The 26,557-nt window shown below is 43.1% G+C and overlaps 1 protein-coding gene across 8 annotated transcripts in view; it reads left to right on the forward strand.

Annotated features, from left to right (window-relative positions):
- Positions 1-26,557, forward strand: part of PARN (poly(A)-specific ribonuclease) — a 191,333-nt gene that overhangs the window by 25,016 nt on the left and 139,760 nt on the right. For all 8 annotated transcript variants that reach the window (XM_054454916.2, XM_063654684.1, XM_054454918.2 and 5 more), the window contains 8 exons: positions 1,172-1,252; positions 5,376-5,432; positions 11,904-11,981; positions 16,997-17,040; positions 18,552-18,594; positions 18,925-19,000; positions 21,051-21,161; positions 22,414-22,483. In XM_054454916.2, the coding sequence (XP_054310891.1) occupies positions 1,172-1,252; positions 5,376-5,432; positions 11,904-11,981; positions 16,997-17,040; positions 18,552-18,594; positions 18,925-19,000; positions 21,051-21,161; positions 22,414-22,483 (560 nt within the window). The remainder of the gene's footprint in view (positions 1-1,171; positions 1,253-5,375; positions 5,433-11,903; positions 11,982-16,996; positions 17,041-18,551; positions 18,595-18,924; positions 19,001-21,050; positions 21,162-22,413; positions 22,484-26,557) is intronic.

Here is a 26,557-nt window from a genome sequence, read left to right on the forward strand (position 1 = left end):
GATATTTTTAACTGATGTCTGTTGGGTTGAATTAATAAACCGTAGGAAAATGTCATGGAAACACAGAGACAAAATTTGGTTTGTAATGCATCAGCTCAACTTATGTTGGCATTTCAAAGTATTTTCTGTTGTCTTTGGCTCATGAAAGACTACAGTGGCTGGGCATGGTGGCTCAGGCCTGTAATCCCAGCACTTTGAGAGGCTGAGATGAACAGGTCATTTGAGCCCAGGAGTTTGAGACCAGCCTGGACAACATGGTGAAACTCCGTCTCTACTAAAAATATAAAAAGAAATTAGCCAGGCATAGTGGTACATGCCTGTAGTCCCAGCTACTCAGGAGGCTGAGGTGAGAGGATCATCTGAGCCCAGGAATTTGAGGCTGCAGTGAGCTGTGATCATGCCACTGCACTCCAACCTGAGCAATGGGAGTGGTAACCTGTCACACGTACAAAAAGTGTGCAGTTACAAAAATTATAACTTCTGGCTGGGTGTGGTGGCTCATGCCTGTAGTCCCAGCACTTTGGGATGCCAAGGTGGGCAGATCACTTGAGGTCAGGAGTTTGAGACCAGCCTGGGCAACATGATGAAACCCTGTCTCTACTACAAATAAAAAAATTAGCTGGGCATATTGGTGCGCACCTGTAATCTTGGTTACTCTGGAGGCTGAGGCAGGAGAATCGCTTGAATCTGGGAGGCAGAGTTTGCAGTGAGCTGAGGTTGTGCCACTGCACTTCAGCTTGGGTGACAGAGTGAGACTGTCTCAAAAAAAAATTGTAACGGCAGCAGAAATCTGAATTTTTTGGATTAAGTTGCCTCTAGAAAATTGTATATATCTGTGGCCAGGACCGTGGCTCACACCTGTAATCCCAGCACTTTGGGAGACCAAGGCGGGTAGATCACCTGAGGTGGGGGAGTTTGAGACCAGCCTGACCAACATGGAGAAACTCCGTCTCTACTAAAAATACAAAAATTAGCCGGGTGTGGTGGCACAAGCCTGTGATCCCAGCTACTTGGGAGGCTGAGGTAAGATAATCGCTTGAACCCAGGAGGCGGAGGTTGCAGTGAGCCGAGATCGTGCCATTGCACTCCAGCCTGAGCAACAAGAGCGAAACTCTGTCTCAATAAAAAAGAAAGAGAAAAGAAAATCGTATATCTGCTTTATGTCTTTTAGAAGGAGCGATATATAGTTATCAGCAAAGTAGATGAAGAAGAACGCAAAAGAAGAGAGCAGCAGAAACATGCCAAAGAACAGGTAATTGGGCTATGTTAATTCTTGGGGGGTGAGAAATGGCAACATAAATATTGATTTATTCCTGTCTATTTCAGATCATATGTTGGATTCAATTTAATGAATAGTTTTCTTTCATAGAACAATGGAATTGGCAGAAAAACTTGGACTAGAATAAGGGGAAGTTAGGTTTAAGCATGAGACGTAGCTAGCAAAGTGAGTCTGATATCACTGTTGACCAGTGTCTACTTAAGCCAGTCCTGAAGAAAGTACTCTTGATTCTCATTTAGCTTGTGTCACTGAGCGTCACTGTCCTTTAATACTGCAATGTCTAATTTCATGTATAGTTACTACTTTTCCTTAAAGCAAGTTGAGAGCACATGATCTGACAGATGAGGATGACATGCTTAGGTTGTACTGTTGGAACATCACCCTGCTTGCTGTGTGAAGAATGGTTTTGAGTGAGTAAGACTGGAGGCAGGAGACCAGTTAAGCTGTGGAGTAACCTAGCTAGGAGATGTTGGTGACCTGGCGTAGGATAGTGAGTAGCAGTGTAGATGGAATCTGGAGATATTTGGAAGGTAGAATCCATGGAATTTATGACTGAATGTGGGTGGTGGAGGAGGAAGGAGGAAGGAGGAAGATGCTCATGCCAGAGATTTGCACAACGGGGTAGACTGCATTCCATTCACTTGGAGGGGTTGGCTGGAGTGACATTGGTTTGGGGGAAAGGTGGAGGAGAGAGGAGTGGGTTTGCACGTGGATGAATGTCATGCTCATAAGTACATTAGGCAGGGTCACTCCTAATTGACTCAACCACAGTGACCCACTTTGGGAGACAGCATATTACCTACACAGAGAAAGATTAGCAAAATGTGCTGCCTGTGGTCCCTGTCCCACATACTAAAAAGGACAACGCAGAAACAAAAGGTGCCAGTTAGAGGCCACGTGTGGTGGCTCATGACTGTAATCGCAGCACTACTTCAGGAGGCTGAGGTGGGAGGATCACTTTGAGCTCAGTAGTTTGAGACCAGCCTGAGCAACATAGCGAAACCCCATCTCTACAAAAAATACAAAAAAAATTATCCAGGTGTGGTGATGTGCGCCTGTAGTCCTAGCTACTTGGGAGGCTGATGCTGGAGAATTGCTTGAACCCGGGAGGTGGAGGTTGCAGTTGCAGTGAGTTGAGATTATGCCACTGTACTCCAGCTGGGGTGACAGAGTGAGACCTTGTCTTAAAAAAAAAAAAAAGGATGATTGCAGCATGTGTTGTGTGATGTGGCTTCACTGAGGAATGAATTCTAGGCTGCAGCTCAGGGCTTTGATACTCTGCAGCTCTCTTCTGACAGGGGCGAGGCAGAGAGCCCCACACCTCCTCAGAACCCAGGAGGCAGTGAGGAACTGTTTCATGACAGCCTCCCAGGAGTGACAGGGAAGGGGGTGGGAGCTGGCCTCATAGCAGTTCCTTAGAAGCCTCTGCCTCCCACCCTTCCCTCCTGATGTGTTCTGCCAAGATGCAGATGAGTCTGTGGCCAAGACGCAGATTAGCCTTTACCTGCATGGCCTGTTTTGATATATGCAAGGCCACCAGGGCACCATCGCGTCCCGCAGAGTGGAAAAAGATGTTCCATTCTGGTTTTGACCTGATGAGGTTTCGGGTGTTTTTAGGACATGCAAGGGTGGATGTCCTCTCAGCAGGTTTGTCAGTGTTCAGCACAGGAGAGGGGTGAGGGCTAGGCATGATTGTCATTGGCAGAGAGACTGGGACTGGATCAGAGCAACTGCGGAGTACGTGAGGAATGAGAAGAGGACCTGGGGCTGAATCCTGAGGACCAACAGCATTTAAATGATAGGCAGAAGTCGACAAAATGTACCGGGAGATTATTGTGGTACACAGCCAAGGGAAGAGAGAAGAAGGGGCAGTCAGCAATGTCAGCTCCCATGTAGGGGTTAGGATTGAGACATGGCTGTTGGATTCAGCCCTGGCAGTAGTTTTTTTAAACTATAATTGAAGCAATTTTTCCCTATCTCTACTAAAAGTACAAAAAAATTAGCCGGGCACAGTGGCATGCGCCTGCAATCCCAGCTACTCGGGAGCCTGAGGCAGGAGAATTGCTTGAACCCGGGAGGCAGAGGTTGCAGTGAGCCGAGATCACGCCACTGCACTCCAGCCTGGACGACAGAGTGAGACTCTGTCTCAAAAACAAAAAACAAAACCAAAAAAGCAATTTTTGTTTTTGTTTGAAATGGAGCCTTGCTTGCAGTGACATGATCTCGGCTCACTGCAACCTCCACCTCCTGAGTTCAAGCGATTCTCCTGCCTCAGCCTCCCATGTAGCTGGGATTACAGGTGCACGCCACCGCATCCGGCTAATTTTTGTGTTTTTAGTGGAGACGGGGTTTCGCCATGCTGGCCAGGCAGGTCTTGAACTCTTGACCTCAGGCGATCTGCCTGCCTCAGCCTCCCAAAGTGCTGGGATTACCAGTGTGAGCTACCATGCCTGGCCTCCAAAAATAATTTTTAATTGTGGTAAAATACACATAACAAAATTTATCATCTTAACTATTAAATGTATAGTTCAGTGACATCAGGTACTTTAACATTGCTGTGCAATCATCACCACCATCCATCTCCAGAATTCTCTTCATCTTGCAAAACCGAAACTCTCTACTAATCAAGCAACTCTCCATCTCCCACCCCTGACACCCAGCCCCTGGCAACCACTGTTCTACTTTCTGTCATATGAATTTGGTCACTCTGAGTACCTCATATAAGTACAGTATTTGTCCTCCTGTGACTGGCTTATTTTTCTTAGCATAGCATCCTCAAGGTTCCCCATGTTATAGCATGTGTCAGAATTTCCTTCCTTTTTAAGGCTGAATAATATTCCATTGTATGGCTGGACCACATTTTGTTTATCCATTTGTTTGTGGACACCTGGGTTGCTTTTGACTGTTGTGAATAATGCTCTTGTGAACTCAGGTATGCAAATACCTATTTGAGTCCCTGCTTTCAGTTCTTTGGGGTATATACCCAGAAATGGAATTGCTGGGTAATATGGGAATTCTTTTTGGGATGAGCCGCCATACTGTTTTCCTTAGCTGCTGCACTGTTTTAACATTTTCATCAACAGCACACGGGTTCCAGTTTCTCTACATCCTTGCAAATTGTTAGTCTTGGGGTTAGTTTTTTTTTGTTTGTTTGTTTTTTGAGATGCAGTTTCGCTCTTATTGCCCAGGCTGGAGTGCAATGGCGCGATCTCGGCTTACTGCATGCAACCTCCGTCTCCTGGGTTCAAGCGATTCTCCTGCCTCAGCCTCCGGAGTAGCTGGGATTACAGGCATGCACCACCACGTCCGGATGATTTTTTGTTTTTAGTAGAGACAGGGTTTCACCATGTTGGTCAGGCTGGTCTCGAACTCCCGACCTCAAGTGATCCATCTGCCTCTGCCTCCCAAAGTGCTCAGATTACAGGCATGAGCCATTGCGCCCGGCCAGTGTTGGGGTTAGTTTTAAGGAGGTGAGCAATTTCAGTGAGCATGAAGACAGAGGGCTGGGAACACCTGGGAGTTAAACTGGAGAAAGCAAGTTAGCTTTGATGAGACAAGTAGAAGGGGCAGTAGTCTGAGAGAGCTTAGAGGAGGGGAGGGTTTTCAAGATAAGAGAGACACTGAGCCTCTTTCAACACTGCTGGAAAGAATATAGGAGAGAAGAAGGTGGATGGGAGAATTTTGTAAAAATGTATTTTTCAAGGGAAAAAAATCAGGAATTATGAAAATACTTAATTTGAGCAGTTAACTGCCAGATGGATTTCCTCAGAATTGAATGTGTTACTGAGTTTAGCCTGCAACTTGGAAATTTTAAAGAAGTCGGTGAAGTGGTGGATAAACCCTAAGCATTGTTGTTTTAGTAACTAATGAATAATTTTCCATTTGTTCATTCCACTTTCTAAAATAGAAGAAAAGTATGTACGTAGATCATTTTAGATGCAGATGTTTGGGAAGATAGGCACAAAGCACAGGAAACTAAAGCTATCTAACTTGATACAAAATTTCAGTGTCTTTTTTTGGGTAGTTTTTTAATTCATTCACATAAGGAATATTTATACATCAATAATACATATATATATTTTTTTTTTTTAATTAGGAGGAGCTGAATGATGCTGTGGGATTTTCTAGAGTCATTCATGCCATTGCTAATTCGGTAAGTGAGCCAGACTTTTTAGCAAGATTGCAGAACATGCTATTTCAGGTGAAGTATCTAATTATCATTGCAGATTAATAATTTCATCTCATTTAGAATGTTTACCTGGAACATTCTAAGAAGTTAGAACTTCATCAAGATAGACTGTTGTTATAATGCACTTGGTGAGACATAATTGCTAAATTGTATTCAAATCAATTTTCAGAGAGCCTTGCTTGAAAAATGCATAGGAGGGTTACACTATGTTGTCCGTATATGGGTACGTGGAAACCAAGAGTTATCATTCTCAAAACCAGTAAGAAGTCGAAAAAGAAAGTAAGGAATAAGGGGAGAAACAATCAGATATTTGACCGAAGGTGTTTTGTTCCCTAAGTAGAAGAATCTAGAGGGTAAAAATAATGATGTCTTTGTTTAGTGCTACATAAGTGTAATTGAATCTTATTCTTAATAATATTTGATACATTTTAAAAAGATATTGGCCATTTGTGTAAATGTGCTGGGGGCTCTGTGATAGATATGATGGGTGTTTTTCCTTGCTTTGTGAGGCCTTTCTGAAAACAGGTGGCCCGGCATAGTGGCTCATGTCTGTAATCCCAGCACTTTGGGAGGCCGATGAGGGTGGATTGCTTGAGCTCAGGAGTTCGAGACCAGCCTGGGAAATATGGGGAAACCCCATGTCTACCAAAAATAGAAAAATTAGCCAGGTGTGGTGGTATATGCCTGTGGTTCCAGCTACTTGGGAGGCTGAGGTGGGAGGATCGCTGGAGCTCGGGAAGTCAAGGCTGCAGCGAGCTGTGATCACGCCATTGCACCCCAGCCTGGGTGACAGACAGACCCTGTCTCAAAAAAAAAAGAGGAGAAAGAAAACAGGCATCCACATCTTACATAGGTAAACTAGGTCATGCTGCTGGTTCTAGACAGACAACTTGCTTGGATGCTGAATTGCCTGTAGTCTAGGACATTCTCTTCTTTGAGCACTTGGCCCTGGGAGAAGGAATCATCTTGTACCTTAGATGCTGAACTTTGCATCAGGGAAGCTTTAAGGCCATAGAAACCCTCTCAAAGTTTCATGCTGTCTCACTGCCAGCTGCAGGCTTGTAAACACAGGGGCGCTGTAGGGAAGGCCCCTGCTGTCCTCATTCTGGGATAAACAGAGGTTTACAGAGCCTTGTAAAAGAAGAGGGTTGGCTCATGAGGACTTCTCTGGCTCAAGTAAGTGGGGCGATTAAAGTCGAATAGAAAGTTGGAAAGATCCGGAGAGAAACAAAGCTGTGAGCCTCTTCAGCAGTGGCTGAGATTACAGGTATCCAGAAAAGCAGAGTTGAGTTTCTGGTTCCATTTGCTCATGTTGTGCACACCTAGCCAGCAGACTTTAGATAAGTGGTGGTTTTGATTGAGGCGGGCCCTAAAATTCAGAGATATGGAACATCAGTTGGTTTTGAGCTCTTTTGTAGCCGTCGTGATAGTTCAGTCAGCTTTTCCAAGATTGGACATTTGTTTGCCTTATACACATTCGGATACCTTAGCTTGCTGTACCTGTTTTCTCTTCTTTGACATCTTCTACAGAATATTCATAACCTGTTGCTGACCGTTGGTAGTCAACATCCCAAAGCATACACAAAAAAGCCCTGTTTATTAGCGATCTGGACATTTAAAATTTTTGAGTCTTGAATGAAAGTTGACTAAATAAAATAAGATGCGTAAATCCCATACCTTAAATATATATATATATATATTTTTTTTTTTGAGCCGGAGTCTCGCTCTGTTGTCCTGCTGGAGTGCAGTGGCGCAATCCTGGCTCACCACAACCTCCGCCTCTTGGGTTCAAGCAAGTCTCCTGCCTCAGCCTCCCAAGTAGCTGGGATTACAGGCGCCTGCTACCATGCCTGGCTAATTTCTGTATTTTTAGTTGAGACGGGCTTTCACCACGTTGGCCAGGCTGGTCTCGAACTCTTGACCTCAAGTAATCTGCCTCCTTCAGCCTCCCAAGATACTGGGTTTACAGGCGTGAGCCACCATTCCCGGCTGTATAACTTGGATACTTTTGAATGGTATTGATTGCTGTTCTGTCAGAAGTCCCCCAGTTGGAATTTGTCTCACATTTTCTCATGACTGATCTGAGGATATATGGTTTGGCAAGAATACCACAGAAATGATGGTTCATGATGTCGATCAATTTTTTTTTTTTTTGAGTTGGAGTCTTGCTTTGTCGCCCAGGCTGGAGCGCGGTGGCACGATCTTGGTGTACTGCAAGCTCCGCCTCCTGAGTTCACGCCATTCTCCTGCCTCAGCCTCCTGAGTAGCTGGGACTACAGGCACCTGCCACCACACCAGGCTAATTTTTTGGTATTTTTAGTAGAGACGGGGTTTCACCATGTTAGCCAGGATGGTCTCGGTCTCCTGACCTTGTGATCTGCCCGCTTTGGCCTCCCAAAATGCTGGGATTACAGGCATGAGCCACCGTGCCCTGCCCATGATGTTGATCTTGATTGCTTGGTTAAGGTGGTGTCGGCTGGATTTGTGTTCTGTGAAATTAACTTTATAGTTAATAAGTTAACTATATCATTAAATTATAGTTAAATTAACTATATAGTTTATAGTTTATGAATATCTTGGGGGAGATACTTTGAGACCATGAAAATCCTGTTTTCCCTCAAACTTTGCCTACTAATATTATCGTCTATCAACATATCTTGCCTGCAGCAGTTATTACTGTGGTATTCTAATGGCAAGTTTATATTTCCTTCGTCCTTTTTACATTTATTCTTGGAATTCTTCTATAAAGAAAAAATGGGCTGGGCGTGGTGGCTAACACATGTAATCCCAGTACTTTGGGAGGCCGAGGGGGGCAGATCACTGGAGGTCAGGAGTTCGACACCAGCCTAACCAACGTGGTGAAATCCCATCTCTACTGAAAATACAAAAATTAGCTGGGCGTGGTGGCACATACCTGTAATTCCAGCTACTTGGGAGGCTGAGGCAGGAGAATTGCTTGAACCTAGGAGGCGGGGGTTGCAGTAACCTGAGATCGCGTGATTGTACTCTAGCCTGGTCACAAAGTTGAGACCCTGTCTCAAAAAAAAAAAAAAAAGGGAAAGAAAAAAATGTCCTTTTCCCCTGTTTATTTATGTATTTATTTAATTTTGAGACACAGTCTCTGTTCCCCAAGCTGGGAGTACACTGGCTCACTGCAGCCTCCACCTCCCGGGCTCAAGCGATCCTCCCTCCTCCTTAGCCTCCTGAGTAGCTGGGACTACAGGCATGCATTACCACACGCGGATAATTTTATATATATATATATTTTTTGTGGAGACGGGGGTCTTCCTATGTTGTCCAGGCTGGTCTTGAACTCTTAGGCTCAAGCAGTCTCCCCCGCCTCAGCCTCCCAAAGTATTTGGATTATAGGAACGAGCCACCACACCCAGCCCTTTCCCTTGTTTATTTAATTGTTTTTATGTATATGAGTATGGACTCAGGGATATTTTTTTTTATTCTACAGATTATTATCTAGTATTTTTACTGTTTACTTTGTTGCTTAAATTGTACCACCTTTGGCCATTGGAGCTTCTTTAACTTGGCTCCTGTGCCCTCTGAACAAGCCCCCCATCCTTTTCTGAGCACTTCTTTGCTTTCTGGTATTCTTGTAGTTTCTCTGGCTCAGCTATGGAATGAATGACTTCTCCACGGAGCTCTGGTTCCTCTTAATGGGGAATGACGTTTAGAAACCAAGATCTGGCCCTAGGTTACTGCTGTGATATTATTGCTTCTAAGCCCTCTCACTGGACAGAACTAAGAACCATATGTATATAGACCTAGGCATGTACACACACAGCTATATTTCTGTGTCTCTCTGTATATTTATGTGTGTGTGGATCTATATAAATGTGGATGTAGCTGGGCATGGTGGCTCAACCCTGTAATCCCACACTTACGGAGGTCAAGGCAGGAGGACTGCTTCAGGCCAGTAGTTCAAGACCAGCCTGGGCAACATGGGAGACCCCCCCTCTACAAAAAATGTAAAAATTGGCTGGGTGTGGTGGCTCGCTCCTGTAATCCCAGCACTTTGAGAGGCCAAGGCGGGCAGATCACGTGAGGTCAGAAGTTTGAGACCAGCCTGGCCAACATGGTAAAACCCCGTCTCTACTAAAAATCCAAAAATTAGCTGGTGTGGTGGTGCCATCTGCAATCCCAGCTACTCAGGAGGCTGAGGCAGGAGAATCTCTTGAACCTGGAAGGCGGAGGTTGCAGTGAGCTGAGATTGTGCCACCACACTCCAGCCTGGGCAACAGAGCAAGACTGCATTTCAAAAAAAAAAAAAAAAAATTAAAAAATTAGCCAGGAGTGGTGGCACATGCCTGTGGTCCCAGCTGTAGGGGAGGCTGAGGTGGGAGGATTGCTTGAGCATGGGAGTTTGAGGCTGCAGTGAGCCATGATGGTGCCATTGCACTACAGCCTGGGCAACAGAGCGAGACCCTGTCTCTAAATAAATAAGTGTGTGTGTGTGCACATGGGTGTATGCATGCCTTTATACTGATACCTCAGGTTCCAGTACAATACCACATGACTTATTTTTAGCTTCTTCTCTTTTCTTATTTGTGCCTTCTTTCTCAACAGTGAGAAATCCAGTTTCTGTTACTTCCATTATGTTTATTTGTTTAAACCTGGTATACACATAAAGTAGCTTCAGAGCTACTAACCCATGCCTCGCGAGAAGTACATTTATTGATGAAATTCTAACATTTATGATTTATGTGCAATTCCTTTTGTTTTTAGCCTTACAGTATCTAGTCAAGATGCTCTTTTCCAAGTTAGTTTGTTTCTTCTTAACCTTCAGTGTGGTTATGGTAGTCATTTATAATACAGTTTGGTTCATTTCTTAGTGTTTGCATTCCATTTGGGGTTGCCTACACATCTTTTCTGTGGTTTCAATCAATGCTCATTATTTTAGCGTAGCATAGGTATTCAGAACGTACACCAATAATGAGCCAAAAGGACAGCTTCTCTGTTAGATTTGGGAGATTTTGTGTAGGATTATTTCAGATAATTAATGTGTAGTCCCATGAATCAAGCAGTGTTACACTGAAGGTCCTTTGGGACATAGTAAAAGCTCCATCGTGGTAACCTGATTTTTTTTTTTTTTTTTTAAGACAGAGTCTGACTCTGTCGCCCAGGCTGGAGTGCAGTGGTGCGATCTCAGCTCACTGCAACCTCTGCCTCCTGGGTTCAAGCCATGCTTTTGCCTCAGCCTCCCGAGTTGCTGAGATTACAGGCATCTGCCACCACGCCCAGCTAATTTTTTTGTTCTTAGTAGATACAGGGTTTTGCCATGTTGGGCAGGCTGTTCTCAAACTCCTGACCTCAGGTAATCCGCCTGCCTTGGCCTCTCAAAGTGCTGGGATTAACAGGTGTGAGCCACCGCGCCCGGCCCCTGATGTTTTATGTTAAAAATGGTGTCACCTGGCTGGCTAAATCTAAATTTATGTTCCATTTTGGAAATTTAATTTTTATCAAAATGGACTAATTTGTTGTACATATAGCGTGAGACAGACACACTGCCCATTGCACGAAATGGGCTGCCAGCACATATATTGTATTTTGGTTGGCTGAAAGGCAGTGACTTTTAATGGATATGTGTTTAAGAACATGCCCCATGAATTTTGACATAATGATATAGGAAATGCAATTCTGTTTAATATAGCTAGAAATTAGTTATTTTTACCTTTTAGCATTGGTATGAATGTATCTTTTAAAATAAGTGGGTTGTTTTAAAGGATGCAGCCCTAAAATTTGTGTTTAGTTTTTTCCCAAATTATTTGACAGTTTAAGGGAGTCAACGCTTTCAGATTTTCCTTTTTTTTTTTTTTTGAGACGGGGTCTCACTCTGTTGCCCAGGCTGGAGTGCAGTGGTGCAATCTTGGCTCACTGCAGCCTCTGCCTCCCGGGTTCCAGCGATTCTCCTGCCTCAGCCTCCTCGGTAGCTGGGGTTATAGGCATGCACCACCACACCTGGCTAATTTTTCTATTTTTAGTAGAGATGGGATTTCGCCATGTTGGCCAGGCTGGTCTCGAACTACTGACCTCAGGCGATCCACCCGCCTTGACCTCCCAAAGTGCTAGGATAACAGTTGTGAGCCACCGCGCCCAGCCCAGATTTTACTTTTAAAAAAACTTTTCAATCAAAATTTTACTACTTCTGATTCATGAGGGTGGCATAATTAATAAAAATTCAAGAAAAAGATCAGTGACATCAAAGTAATTTGGCACTTTCACTTTGCCTTCTGGATTTAACATTCCAAAATGGAGGAGGAATGAAGCCAGCCCAAATTTGCTTATTTGTACTTTTTTTTTTTTTTTTTTTAGCATGGAAAGCAAGTTTAGTACAAAGTCCTCTTGGAATCTGAACTATACATTCTCAAACCCCAGTATAATTTTGAATGTAGAAGTCTTTTTTCTAACCTTGACTTTCTTTAGGGAAAACTTGTTATTGGACACAATATGCTGTTGGACGTCATGCACACAGTTCATCAGTTCTACTGCCCTCTGCCTGCGGTAAGTGACCTGTCGGTCTGTGTTCAATATTAGCAGGATTCTTTTTATCTGAAAAAATATTATTATGATGCTTTTAACTGAACTGTCCTCTACTTGGGTGCCATTTCCTTGTATGCAGCATTATCCCAGAGAGAATATTATGCACTCAGTTGCACATTTTTTTTTCCTTGAGATGTACTCTCACTCTGTTGCCCAGGAGTGCAGTGGCGCAATCTTGGCTTGCTGCAACCTCCATCTCTCGGGTTCAAGTGAGTCTCCTGCCTCAGCCTCCTGAGTAGCTGGGATTACAGGCACCCGTCACCACGCCCAGCTACTTTTTGTATTTTTAGTAGAGATGGGGTTTCACCATGTTGGCCAGGTTGTTCTCGAACTCCTGACCTCATGATCCACCTGCCTTGGCCTCCCATAGTGCTGGGATTACAGGCCTGAGCTACCGCGCCTGGCCACAAGCTTTTTTATTAAGGGATCTTCAGTCACTGCCATTGCCAGAGGAAGATTAAACATTTGTTTCATCGTCTTAATGCCAGTGGTTTGCTCATTTAGTGCTGGGCAGGGATTCCCAGGCCATAGGTGTGGGCTGCTAGTTTGGTCCTGCTAAAATTAGACATAGCAGGGCCATTGAAGGTAAGTGGTGGCAGCTGAAGTGGGTCCAGTCCTACAGAATTCTCAGTCGCCCTTGCTAGGCTGCTTCCCTTAGATTCTCTGCTGACCTCAGTAGTGCATTTTTCAGTCCTTGAGCCAAGTTGCCTTGGTTGACCAAAGCACAAGCTGCTTTGGTTCCTCTACTGGCTCTCCCTCTTCTGCTCCATACGGTGTGCGTGGCCTCACGTTACTTGTCCCTCGCCACTCTGTGCTCCACTCTTTTATTTCCTCTTCATCTTTTTTGTCTTTTAGTGATCTCACTCACTTTACAGCTTCAGCTGTAGACACCAGCGTCTTTATCCCCAGCTGTGGTCTCTCTTCAGATCCAGGTATACATTTCATGCTGGACTCCAGACATCCCTACCTGGATAGCCCCCAGACTAAGTGTTGTTTTGAATTGACGTGGCTCAAATGAGATATTTAACTTGTACTTCTTTTCTTTCTTACTGTCTCCAAACCACTTCTTTCTCCTCATCCCGTTACTATAAGTGATTCCCAGTTACCAACCCTGTTTTTAGCATCAGTTTTGACTCTTGCTCTGTCTCCAGATCTGGTCATTTCCAAAATTCTGACGATTTTATCTCCATGCCCTCTCTCACATCTGGATTCTTTTTTTTTTTTTTTTGAGATGGAGTCTCACTGTTTCACCAGGCTGGAGTGCAGTGGCATGATCTCGGCTCCCTGCAACGTCCGCCTCCTGGGTTCAAGTGATTCTCCTGCCTCAGCCTCCCGAGTAGCTGGGACTACAGGTGTGTGGCACCATGCCCAGCTAGTTTTTTTGTATTTTTAGTAGAGACACGGTTTCACCGTGTTGGCCATGATGGTCTCAATCTCCTGACCTTGTGATCTGCCCACCTCAGCCTCCCAAACTGCTGGGATTACAGGTGTGAGCCACTATGCCCAGCTGATTCTTTTTCTTTTTGTTGCAAGCGGCCTTATTTCTCATCTTGGAGTTTAGAAATTCCAGGCAGCATTTCCTGGCCCCCTTCAACCTTCAGCCCATCCTTTAAAATAAAAGTTAGCACGTTTTCTATAAAGGGCCAGATAGTAAAATATTTTCAGCTTTCCAGGCTGCATAGTTTCTGTCACAACTCTTAGCTCTGCCATTGTAACCCCCAAATGCCATAGAATACGTAAACAAATTGGCATAGCCATATTGCAATAAAACTTTATTTACAAAATAATTGGTGGGCTGTATTTGGCCTATGGACCATAGTATGCCACTGGACTAATCTTTTTCTTATTTTAAATAGTTTTTTTCCTTATATCTTTTTTTTTTTTTTTTTTTTTTTAGAGATGGAGTCTTCTGTTGCCAGGCTGGAGTGCAGCGGTGCAATCTCAGCTCACTGCAACCTCCGCCTCCCAGGTTCAAGTGTTTCCCCAGCCTCAGCCTCCCGAGTAGCTGGGACTACAGGCGTGCACCACCACGCCCTGCTAATTTTTTTGTATTTTTAGTGGAGATGGGGTTTCACCATGTTGGCCAGGATGGTCTTGATCTCCTGGCCTCATGATCTGCCTGCCTTGGCCTCCCAGAGTGCTCCCAGAGAGCAAGTCCCAGCACTTGCTCTGTGGCCCAGGGTGGAGTGCAGTGGCACGATCTTGGCTCACTGCAACCTCTGCCTACCAGATCCAAGCGATTCTCCTGCCTTAGCCTCCCGAGTAGCTGGGATTACAGGCACCTGCCACCATGCCCAGCTAATTTTTATATTTTCAGTAGAGACGGAGTTTCACCATGTTGGCCAGGCTGGTCTTGAAACCCTGACTTCAGGTGATCCACCTGCTTTGGCCTCCCAATGCTCTGGGATTACAGGTGTGAGCCACCGCACCCAGCCTGTTCATTTGTTTTTTTGAGACAGAGTCTCACTCTGTCGCCAGGCTGGAGTGCAGTGGTGTGATTTTGGCTTACTGCAACCTCCCTCTCCCAGGTTCAAGTGATTCTCATGTCTCAGTCTCCCGAGTAGCTGGGATTACAGGTGTACGCCACCACATCCGACTAATTTTTGTATTTTTTTTAGTGGAGATGGGATTTTACCATGCTTGCCAGGCTGGTCTCGAAATTCCAGCCTCAAGTGATCCACCCGCTTGGCCTTCCAAAGTGCTGGGATTACAGGAATGAGCCACCACACCCAGCCCTTTTTGATCTTTAAAGCAATGAAGTTATCAGCAAGGCAAGAGGCAAATGTATTTAATTCTGTGCTTCTAGGTGTTTTGAATACTGAATAGAGCTTGGCACTAGAAGGCAGAAGGCATTAAATATCGATGTAACAAATGAAGTATCTCCCGATTGCCAGTTTTGTAATCTTCTGATGTATGGCTCCGTTGCTGTCACTGACCCTGCTGTAAATTCTAAATTAATCCCACACTGTTTGTTTTCTAGGCAGTTAACTATTTTTACCCCTGCATAACAGGCTTTCTGTGATCCAGCCCAACCTTTCTGGGTAGTCTAATCCCTTGGTACTCTCCTTTTTCCGAGACTGACTTATTTGTTCCCTAAGAGGTGCTTTGTTTAATTTCTTCCAACTTGAATTTTCTCTTGTTGTTCTCAATGTTTGTTGTTCACAACTTTCCCTTAACTTTCCGCGGTGCAGCTTTTGCCTTCTCCATGAAGTTTTTACTGCCTGCTACCTTGCCCACGAGGTGATCTTTCCTTTCTCTCAACTCCCACAGAACATTGTACATCTCTGTTACATAAATTTTGTCTTGTATTATACAGCATAACCCCCTTCTAGGTGGTTGGCTCCTTGGACAAGGGGTGTAGCCATTTTGTTGTGTAAGTGCGTAACATAACACATTGCGTGTAAGCAGTTAATGAATGGCATAACGTAACACATTGTATGTAAGCAGTTAATGAACGTTAAGTGGAATGAAAATGGTGTTGAATTAAATTCTGGTAGAAAGAGCAAATGATTTGTTGTAGAGTAGTAAGTGGGTTAGGATAAGCAGTTTTATCCTTCACTTAATTACTAAGGCTACCTGGTAAGTTACTTAACTTCTTTATGTTCTGGCATTGTCAGAGAAAGAAAATGTTTTGTTTTGTTTTTTTCCATCTACCTTTAGAAGAAGTGATGAGAAGAAATTAGAAAGCCTAATAAATTAGACGGCTGGGTGTAATGGTGCATACCTGCAGTGCCTGCTACTTGAGAGGCTGTTACAGGAGAATTGCTTGAGTCCGGGAGTTCAAGGCTAGTCTGGGCAACATAGTGAGACCCTGACTTGATAAAAAGGTAGAACTTTTACATGCACTGGTATCAAAATTTGCATTTAAAAGGACACTAAATAATCCACATTTTGGAGTTGCCTTTTAGGGGAGAGTGTTTTCTTATGAACTATCTTGATACCTGAGCATGACCTTTTAGAAGACATTGGTCTAGAACTGTCCTATATGTTGGCCCTGGAGGTGGCTGTAATTCTCCTTGTTCCTTGCTTGTAAAGCTTTCTAGTGGTATTGAGAGATTACAAACATCATTATTGCATTTTTTGACTTTGCATTGAAACCGCCTGTTCATGCTTTGCCCATTAATTTATAGCCATTGAAAAGCTGGTAAATATGTCAGGCTAGCTAAATACAGTCTGTATTTACAGGCTTGAAAAGCTAATTGGAAACAGCAGTTTCCTATGAAGCATGAATAACATTGAAGAGAAGTGTAGTTTACAAAGGGTCAGGAGTATGACTACTCAGTCTAGCATGGCAATTATGTATGTAAATGAGTTAATTCAAAATTAGAGGACTCTCATTTCAGCTGTAGACTTCCTGATCAAAATAAACTTGAGAAATGAATTGTCTAATCTAGGCACTTGCTATTAGTGCCACTTGAGCAATTTTCTGGAGTTGAAACAGGAATCATATGTGTATTGAAAAGCGTGTGTTTCCAAGGCCATTTTTACTAACATTTCAAAGGTGATCTCAGGAAAGGTCTAAGCTAGTTTACAGTATGTCCATTTCCTGTATAAACCATTTAAATTTAAATGATTCTGCTTCTCTCACTGTTACGATAAATTTGTGTGGTAGATCGTAGCCTGTTAGCTATTACTGGAAGTTTTCTGGATTTATTACAGGCCTCTCAAATAGGTAGTTTTTAACATTTTATTGGACCCCCTGCCGCTTCCCAATTTCAACTATTAAATCCTTAAATTTGTTGTTTTGGTTATGCAGAAGTTAGTTTCAGGTTATATGGTTCCCAATGAGTGAGGAAATTGGGAAGGTTTTGGGTTTTTTTTTTGTACTTGTTAACTAGAAATGGGTTTTGTAGTTTAGCTTAAGGGCTCCAACAGCTTGTTTGAGAAGACAGCTATGGAACTTGAGCTGTTTACATGTTTTTTAATACTGCGAGTGTATTAGGAAAATTGTAACAAGTCCTTCTCTTGTTCTTTAGGACTTAAGTGAGTTTAAAGAGATGACAACATGTGTTTTCCCCAGGTAAGCTTTCTTTGAGGATTTGTCTTTCATTTAAAAAAGTCGGCTGTGCACGGCGGCTCACACCTATAATCCCACCACTTTGGGAGACTGAGGTGGGAGGATCACTTGAGCCTAGGGAGTTCAGAACCAGCCTGGGCAACATAGTGAAACCACATCTCTACAAAAAATAAAAAATTAGCTGGGTGTGGTGGGATACCTGTGGTCCAGCTACTCAGGAGGCTGAAGTGGGCGAATTGCTTGAACCCAGGAGGTCCAGGTTGCAGTGAGCCATAATAGTGCTACTATCCAGCCTGGGTGACAGAGTGAGATCCTGTCGCAAAAAAAAAAAAAAAAAAAAAAAAAGTCATTGTGACATACACAATACAAATAGGTATATAGTAATTTGTTAAAACCATTAGATCATGTTCATATAAGCTTGGAACTTATTTAATGTCTCCAATGTTGTGGTGGCTTGTTTTTAAAATTTATGATTGGTTTTGTTGTCAAAAAATCACAGTTTGAACTGAGAGTGAAAGTAGACAGCGACTCCTTTTTTCTTATCCCTCATCTTGCTGTCTGAAGAACTGGTGAAGCCTCCTTGAGATGGCTCTTGTCTGTCTTGCATGTAGGATGTACCTTGTAACTATTGAAGTGTCCAATTGAGAGTGTTCAAGAGTCATTCAAGAACTGTCCGTCTGGCTAGAGATTTTTTTTTTCCATCCACTTCAAGTCAGTGCCTTTTCCTGTTGGTGTTTTCCACAGTTATTATTGCCCCCTTGTTCTGATAGGTCACATGTCACATATCTCTGAGACATCACAGGTCAGCCATGTGGAGCCTACCGAACAAGTGTTTTTGTCTTAGGACCTGTTGAAGAGGGATAGGCGTGGTGTTCGAGCAGTTTCTCTTTCAGCTGGGCTTATTTCTGTCCTGTTACCCACTCTGTTCACATTTATATGAAAAAAAAATAGAGAAATAGAGTTTTCATGTGGGTTTCTCCCCACCCTCCCCTTTTGGTGTTTCTGATCTCTGAAATAGAATAATAAATAAAAACAACAGCATGAAAGTACTGATTGCAGATTTTGGCCCTCCAGAAGAATTTATAGTTTACAAACCTGAGGAGTAGGAGTAGATGGTAGCAGTTTGGGAATGGTAGACCGGCAGCAGTATTTGAACCACATACAACCATGTGAGAGTATTTGACTCACCCTTGAGACTGATGGAGCCCAGGCTCTCTGAGGATCCAGGTGAATCTAGAACTTGTACTCCAAGTGTGGACTCTCCTGCAGTTGCTCAATGAAGTCGCTGATGATGGGACTGAGTACCTACTCCAACGTAGCAGGGATGCTGGTGCTGGGTTCAAAACGGCCGATGTGTTTAATTCCTTTGTCTGTGTTTAAGTATTTTCTGTATTAAATATTTTATGTTTTAAGTATGTTTTTTATGTATTATTTTAAGTAGCTTACATATTTGAGTAAAAGACATTTTAAACATTGATATACATTTTGTTTACCTTGTTAAAAATTCTTTTTAGACTCTTGGATACTAAATTGATGGCCAGCACACAACCTTTTAAGGTATTATTCATTTGCTACTTTATAAAGCGACTGCATATTACCGAATGAAATGAATGCCAGAACAATATAGCCTTCTGGCAGAAGGTTTGGAGGTATTTAATGCATCTGTAAAGATCTTTATTCATTTGGTTATACTTTGTATATTATAAAAATTAAACTAGCTGCTTCTCTTTCACATTGAAAAAAACGAAGACTTCTGTGTTTCTTTGAAGAACACAAGGAGGCAGTACTAGATGCTGTCTTTTTTTTTTTTTTTTGGGTCAGTGAATCTCTTTAATATATTGTACTGAGATGATGAAATCTCATAATTCTTTGCTTCCTGGTTTGCAGGATATCATTAACAACACATCCCTTGCGGAATTGGAAAAGCGGTTAAAAGAGACACCTTTCAGCCCTCCTAAAGTTGGTAAGAATATTAAACAAACCGGAAACCCTCCAAACTGTTTGTAATAATTATTGATGTATATTGTAGAAGAAAAGCAGAATGGCTCTGGAAACCATATTGTTTGTTTATAGGTTTTGGCTGAATTCACTTGGACATGCCGTGTGTTGAATTATTGTTTTTTGAATAAAGATGGTCTTTTAATTCTACATCTATTTTATGTTAATGGAGTTGGGTAGCCATCATTGAGAATTTTAGCAATTAAAGCTTCAAGGCTTTTATTTTCTAATATATGGAATTCTCCTAAAACTTGATGTGCCCTTCTATTCTTTCATACATTATTGAAGCAGAGACAAAGAGCTAGTGATTAATCACCAGGGGTAGAGTAAAAAATACATTTTCCATCTCAGAAAAGCCCGAGAACTGGATTTACAGATGAGATTAAGGCAAGTCCCCACCCTGCCTCCTTTTCAGCTGGTTTAGAGAGTAGAAACAGCAGCACTGAGGAAAACCCGAAGTAGGGAGATGCGATGGAGGTGTTTTGCCACCTCCGGCCACCACCAAGGTATGTGGAGAGCCTTCCAGGTGCTACTTCCTTGGTCCCTGTTAACCTGATTGTGCTGCTGATATGGTGATTAGCGAGCCATTAGCTATAGCCTGAAAACTTCTAAAGACATAGATAATAGGACTAATGGTGTAGAAATTGATAATGCAAGGTATTAAAGCAGCCAAGATTACAGTTATTTGCCTCTTTCTGGGTAATAGTCCAAGAAAGGAATTAAGAAAAGTGGTGGTGGGCCATTGGGGGAGAAAACTTGGACCTTTTCTATAACAATATAATGGAAATATTTTGGAAAGAATGTGTCTCAGTTGATGATGGAGTAGAAGATATTACTTAGCTGGCTACCATGTTAAAAGGCTTTTTTATAGGCATCAAGTCTAATATTTAATACGGAGTTATAGAATTCTTGCTTAAAGAGCATTGTATTGACATAAAAACAGTTACAGCCTTTTCATTGTTAATTTCCATCTATGCTTTTGATTCTGTGTTATAGTAACCTTCCTGACATTCATTTCCAGAATGGTTCTAGGATATAATTATTTATGAGTTATAGTTTTATGTTATTATTTCCATATAAAATAGTGGTATCTAGTAGAGAATTCAGTCTAAAGCAGGTCATTCCTCTTAGAGTTTATCTGGTCACATCTGTATTTATCAGTGTCACAAAAGAACCATATTGTATATAAAGTGGTCTTTGCTGTAAAGTGACTCCATGATCCAAGGCCAGCATTATAGCAAGTTCGATTTATTTTTGGAGTCGGTTATGCTGTCACCTTTCGATCTCTAAGCTTGGGAACATGGTAGAGGACAGTAGTGAGTTGCAGCTGTTGATATTGAATTGCAGTCTTCTCTTTTTTTGGGGGAGGGTTGCCTCAGGTATTGATAGATAACAGTTTTTGAGCACTTACCATGTACCAAGCACTAGGTAAGAGTTTAACTTATATTATCTCATCTGATCCTAACAATAACCTTTTGAAGAAGGTTTGATTATCATCTCCATTTTACAAAACTGGAAGCTTAGGGATGAAGTGACTTTCCCAAGGTCATACAGCAAATAAATGGTGGAGCAGAGATTCGAACTCAGTGTGACTCCAGAGCCCACGCTCTTAATCTTTACTTTCGATCGTCTATTGTGTCCTGATGTGACCATCTTGTATAAGGGAAGAATATCCTTTTCATGGCCTTAGAAAGCAAGCAGAAGAGGAATAATTGTCCTAGAGTGAGTTATGGATGATCATAAATAGCACCCACCAGTGTGGGATGAGAAAGCCCACGGCTGAGTCCTTCATAATGTAATTGAGGCATTTCTGTATCCTAGACCAAAGCCCTCCTTTTCAGTGACTCTGTTATTTTGTATTTTAAGGTTTTATATAGAGAAAATTAAGGAATAGATAGCTTTTTTTCTGCCTATTTAGGGTATTTCTCTAGCATATACTAATGCAATTTGGATTGGTAGGGCAATGTGCTTACTAGTCTTTGTTTTGAGGAAAACTTTTTCCTTTTTTTTCTTAGAAAGTGCCGAAGGTTTTCCAAGTTATGACACAGCCTCTGAACAACTCCACGAGGCAGGCTACGATGCCTACATCACAGGGCTGTGTTTCATCTCCATGGCCAATTACCTGGGTACGCATTACATGTGTTTCAGTCAAACATGCAGTGATCTAGGGTGGATCTTACCTGTCTCCTGGCTTAGGCTGCTGTAGTAAATTACTGTAGACTGTGGGACTTAAACAACAGACATTTATTTCTCATGTTCAGGAGGCTGGAAAGTCCAAGACCCAGTTGCCAGCAGACCTAGTATCTGGTGAGAGCCCACTTCCTGGTTTGCAGATGGCTGCCTTCTTGTGTCCTTACGTGGTGGAGAGCAGAGAGAGCAGAAGCTGTGCCGCCTCTTTTTTAAGAGTCAGGGTCTCACTCTGTCACCCAGGCTGGAAGTACAGTGGTATAGTCGTAGCTTACTGCAACGCTGAACTCCTGGGCTCAAGAGATCCTCCTACCTCAGCCTCCAAAGTAGCTGGGACTACTGGTGTGCATCACTGTGCCCGGCTAACTTTTTAATTTTTTTATAGAGATAGGGTCTTCCTGTGTTAACCAGGCTGATCTAGAATTTCTGGGCTCAAGTGATCCTCCTACCTCAGCCTCCCAAAGTGCTGGAATTACAGGCTTGAGCCACCGCACCCAGCCTCCTGACCCTTCTTATAAGGGTACTAATTCCCTCATGACCTAATTACCTCCCAAAGGTCTCACTTCCAAATACCGTCGTATTGGGGAGGCTTCAACATATGAATTTTAGGGGGACACAAACATTGAACCTATAGCACTACCATTTCCTTGGGATCCACTCACCCAGTTAGAAGTGGGAGGGTTTTGAGGTAGGAGTGGGAGGAGATGAGGGGAGGAGGAAATCTTCAAGAAAACCACTGACACTTCCTGTGGTATGGTACTTGGTCCATAAGAATACCTTTCATAGGCTGGGCGTGGTGGCTCACTCCTGTAATCTCAGCACTTTAGGAGGCTGAGGCGGGCGGATCACCTGAGGTTAGGAGTTTGAGACCAGCCCGACCAACATGGAGAAACCCTGTCTCCACTAAAAATACAAAATTAGCTGGGCATGGTGGCACATGTCTGTAATCCCTGGTCCTCAGGAGGCTGAGGCAGGAGAATCACTTGAATCTGGGAGGTGGAAGTTGCAGTGAACCAAGATTGCGCCATTGCACTCCAGCCTGGGCAACAAGAGTGAAACTCCGACTCAAAAAAAAGAATACCTTTCACCCTTGTTGAACCATGCTGTTAATTTAAATCTGTTTTGGTCTGAACTTTCAGGCTTGGTCTGTGTGACTAGGAATAATAATACCTCTCTTCTTTTCTTCATTAGGTTCTTTTCTCAGCCCTCCAAAAATTCATGTGTCTGCCAGATCAAAACTCATTGAACCTTTTTTTAACAAGTAAGTAATCAGAGAGTTCCAGTTTCCAAGTTCTCTCACTGTGGAACAGCCTCATATCTTGGGATGTCAGTTTGGAGTTATTGGGAGCTATAGCACATTTTTAGATAAAATGTTTTTCATCTCGAGTGACTCACATGTGTTTTGAAAGTAGAAAGTGACCTTTTGGGGAACAAATGTATTAAAAATACAGGCTTAAAAAAAAAAAAAAGAAAACATTGCTAGACGTAGTGCATCTCTTCCAAGAAAAAGAACTGGTAGTTCTGGCATTTAAATTTCCTATGAGGGGCTGGGTGTGGTGGCTCACGCCTGTAATCCCAGCACTTTGGGAGGCTGAGGTGGGCAGAGCGCTTGAGGTGAGGAGTTCGAGGCCAGCCTGGCCAACATGGTAAAACCTCGTCTCTATTAAAAATAAAAAATTAGCCAGGCGTGGTGGCGTGTGCCTGTAATCCCAGCTACTTGGGAGGCTGTAGTGGGAGAATTGCTTCAACCCAGGAGGCAGAGGTTGCAGTGAGCCAAGATTGCACCACTGCACTCCAGCCTGGGCAACACAGCAAAACTCTGTCTGGAAAAAAAAAAAAAAAGAAAGAAAATTTCCTGGCCAGGTGCAGTGGCTCACGCCTGTAATCCCCCCACTTTGGGAGGCTGAGGCAGGCGGATCACGAGGTCAGGAGATTGAGACCATCCTGGCTAACAAAATGAAACCCCGTCTCTACTAAAAATACAAAAAATTAGCTGGCGTGGTGGCGGGCGCCTGTAGAAAACATGATTTTCTTAGCTCGTTTATTTTTTGGGGCAGTGTTTGTCTTTGGAAATGTAGCCTTTGCCGTAGACCATGGAACCTACGGGTGATTGATGTTAAATATAGTTCTTTTTTTTTTTTTTTGAGATGGTGTCTCACTCTGTCACCCAGGCTGGAGTGTGGAGTGCAGTGGCACAATCTCAGCTCACTGCAATGTCTGCCCCCTGGGTTCAAGCAATCCTCCTGCTGCAGCCTCTGGAGTAGCTGGAACTACAGGCATGTACCACCATGCCTGGCTAATTTTTATATTTTTAGTAGAGATGGGGTTTCACCATGCTGAATAGGCTGCTCTCAAACTCCCCAACCTCAGGTTATCTGCCCACCTCAGCCTCCCAAAGTGCTGGGATTACAGGTGTGAACCACTGTGGCCAGCTAAATATAGGTCCAATTATGATTGTTCCCTTACATTTTTATGTACTTGATGTTAAATTCATTGTTCTGCAGTATTTTTCAACTGAGAGATGTTGACTCATTTGTAATTATTATTTTTTTGAGGCACGGTCTTGCTCTTTTTTCCATGCTGGAGTGCAGTGGCATGATCTCGGCTCACTGCAGCCTCCACCCCCTGAGCTCAAGCGATCCTTCCACCTCAGTCTCCTGAGTAGTCATTTGTAAATATTTATGTGGTGTAAATATTAAAACAGTAATCCTGCTTCTCCACTAAAGTCAGCTCCTTATAAAATGAGATGTTGGATACAAACTGGGTTAGAAGTGGGCTGCATCTAGTTCATCAGCCATGTATGTGACCAACATGCAGAGCAATCAAAATAAACTTTGATTAAAAAGCTTAGCTGGGCTGGGTATAGTGGCTCACGCCTGTAATCCCAGCACTTTGGGAGAACGAGGTGGGCAGATCACTTGAGGTCAGGAGTTCGAGACCAGCCTGGCCAGCGTGGTGAAACCTGGTCTGTACTAAAAGTATAAAAATTAGCCTGTATTCCCAGCTACTCGGGAGGCTAAGGCAGGAGAATCGCTTGAAACCAGGAAGCGGAAGCTGCAGTGAGCCAAGATCACACCACTGCACTCCAGCCTGGGCAACAGAGTGAGACTCCCTCTCAAAAAAAAAAAAAGAAAAAAAAAGCTAGCTGAGACTTTCTGTATTTCTAGATCAATCTAATATTGCTAATACTGTGCAGGACTATTATTGAAAAGAACTAGACAGTAAATATATAGCTTTATTTTGAATTGGGACATCTGTCCATTCAGAATTTTTTTGTAAAACCTAGATGCATACCAAGAGTAGTTGAATAGGAGGTGGGATTCGGGAATCCTTCTGTGATTTTTTTTTTTTTGGTCTATTTTTTTCCAATCTGTAAAGGAAGAATATTTTCTTCATCATTGAAGGAAAAATATTCCTGCAAGATTTGAAATACAAAATAAGAACTGGGTTTTTTTTTTTTTTTTCCTGAGATGTTGTTTCGCTCTTGTTGCTTGTTGCCCAGGCTGGAGAGCAATGGCGTGATCTCGGCTCACCACAACCTCTGCCTCCCAGGTTCAAGTGATTCTCCTGCCTTAGCTTCCCGAGTAGCTGGGATTACAGGCAAGTGCCACCATGCCCGGCCATTTTTTTGTATTTTTAGTAGAGATGGGGTTTCTCCATGTTGGTTGGGCTGGTCTCGAACTCCCGACCTCAGGTGATCCACCCGCCTCGGCCTCCCAAAGTGCTGGGGTTACAGGCGTTAGTCACTGCGCCTAGCCAAGAACTGTTTTTCTTACTCTTTTTTTTTTTTTTTTTTTTTGTGAGACAGAGTCTCGCTCTGTCATCTAGGCTGGAGTGCAGTGGCGTGATCTCAGCTCACTGCAACCTCCACCTCCTAGGTTCAAGCGATTCTCCTGCCTCAGTCTCCCGAGTAGCTGGGACTACAGGCTCGTACCACCACGCCCTGCTAAATTTTGTATTTTTAGTAGAGACAGGGTTTCACCATGTTGGCCAGGCTGGTCTCAAACTCCTGATCTCAGGTAATCCACCTGCCTTGGCCTCCCAAAGTGCTGGGATTACAGGCGTGAGCCACCATGCATGGCCTGTTTTTATTATTATTTATTGGAATAAGTTGGTTAAGTATAGGCATTCATTCTTAACCCCCTTAGAAAGTGGGTTTTATGGCCAGATGCGTTGGCCCATGTCTGTAATCCCAGCACTTTGGGAGGCTGAGGCGGGCGGATCACCTGAGGTCAAGAGTTCAAGACCAGCCTGGCCAACATGGCGAAACCGTGTCTCTACTAAAAATACAAAAATTAGCCGGGCATGTTGATGGGTGCCTGTAATCCCAGCTACTGCGGGGGCTGAGGCAGGAGAATTGCTTAAACCCAGGAGGCAGAGGTTGCAGTGAGCCGAGATTGCACCACTGCATTCCAGCCTGGGCAACAAGAGTGAGACTCCATCTCAAAAATAAATAAATAAATGTAACTAAGTAAGTAAAGTGGGTTTTCTGGACCCGGTGCCATGGCTCATGCCTGTAAACCCACCACTTTATGAAGGTGAGGAAGGAGGGTTGCTTGAGCCCAGGAGTTTGAGAGCAGCCTGGACAATGTGGCAAAACCCAGTCTCTACAAAAAACACAAAAATTAGCTGGGTGTAGGGGCACACACCTGTAGTCCCAGCTACTCGGGAGGCTGAGGCAGGAGGATCACTTGAGTGTGGGAACAGGAGACCAAAAAGAAAAAAAAAAGGAAAAACAATTCCTTCTTTTGACATCTCTTTCTATGTTAATACTGACCTTGTTTTTACTTACTTGCAGGTGATTTAGGATATTAAACCTTGATTTTTGTCATTTTTCATGGTTACCCTTGTAGAAAAACATTCGGTAGTTGCCCCCAACATTATCTCAAGCTGATGATTTTAGAAAAATATGCAAGATTTTCTGAAGATTAATTTATTTTGACACCAGTCTTTTCTAAATGTAACCTTTACCAAACATGCATACTCCTAACATAAATTTGGGTGGACATTAAACTGCCCACATATGCAAACAATATTTTATTTTGCTCTCACCAGACTTAACATTTAAAAAGTAAACCTTGAGGGGAAATAAACTTCACTTATTTCTGCATTATTCTAAATTAGCATTTAGTAGCATCACTTATGCCATTTTGGGAAGCTTTACCAAGTCAACTATTGAGGAAATCCTGAGACCACTGTTGTTTAAGCAGTATGCAAAGACTGAATGTGATATGAGGTGTTTTTTTAAGCCATACTGGTCTGGAAGAATGTCCCATGAGGGTTTTGCATGGTGCCATTTTGTCTTTTTCATGGCCTGGGCACCTCCCATAGTTCT

This window comes from Pongo pygmaeus, chromosome 18 (genome assembly GCF_028885625.2).
Source record: "Pongo pygmaeus isolate AG05252 chromosome 18, NHGRI_mPonPyg2-v2.0_pri, whole genome shotgun sequence".
Taxonomy (NCBI): Eukaryota; Metazoa; Chordata; class Mammalia; order Primates; family Hominidae; genus Pongo; species Pongo pygmaeus.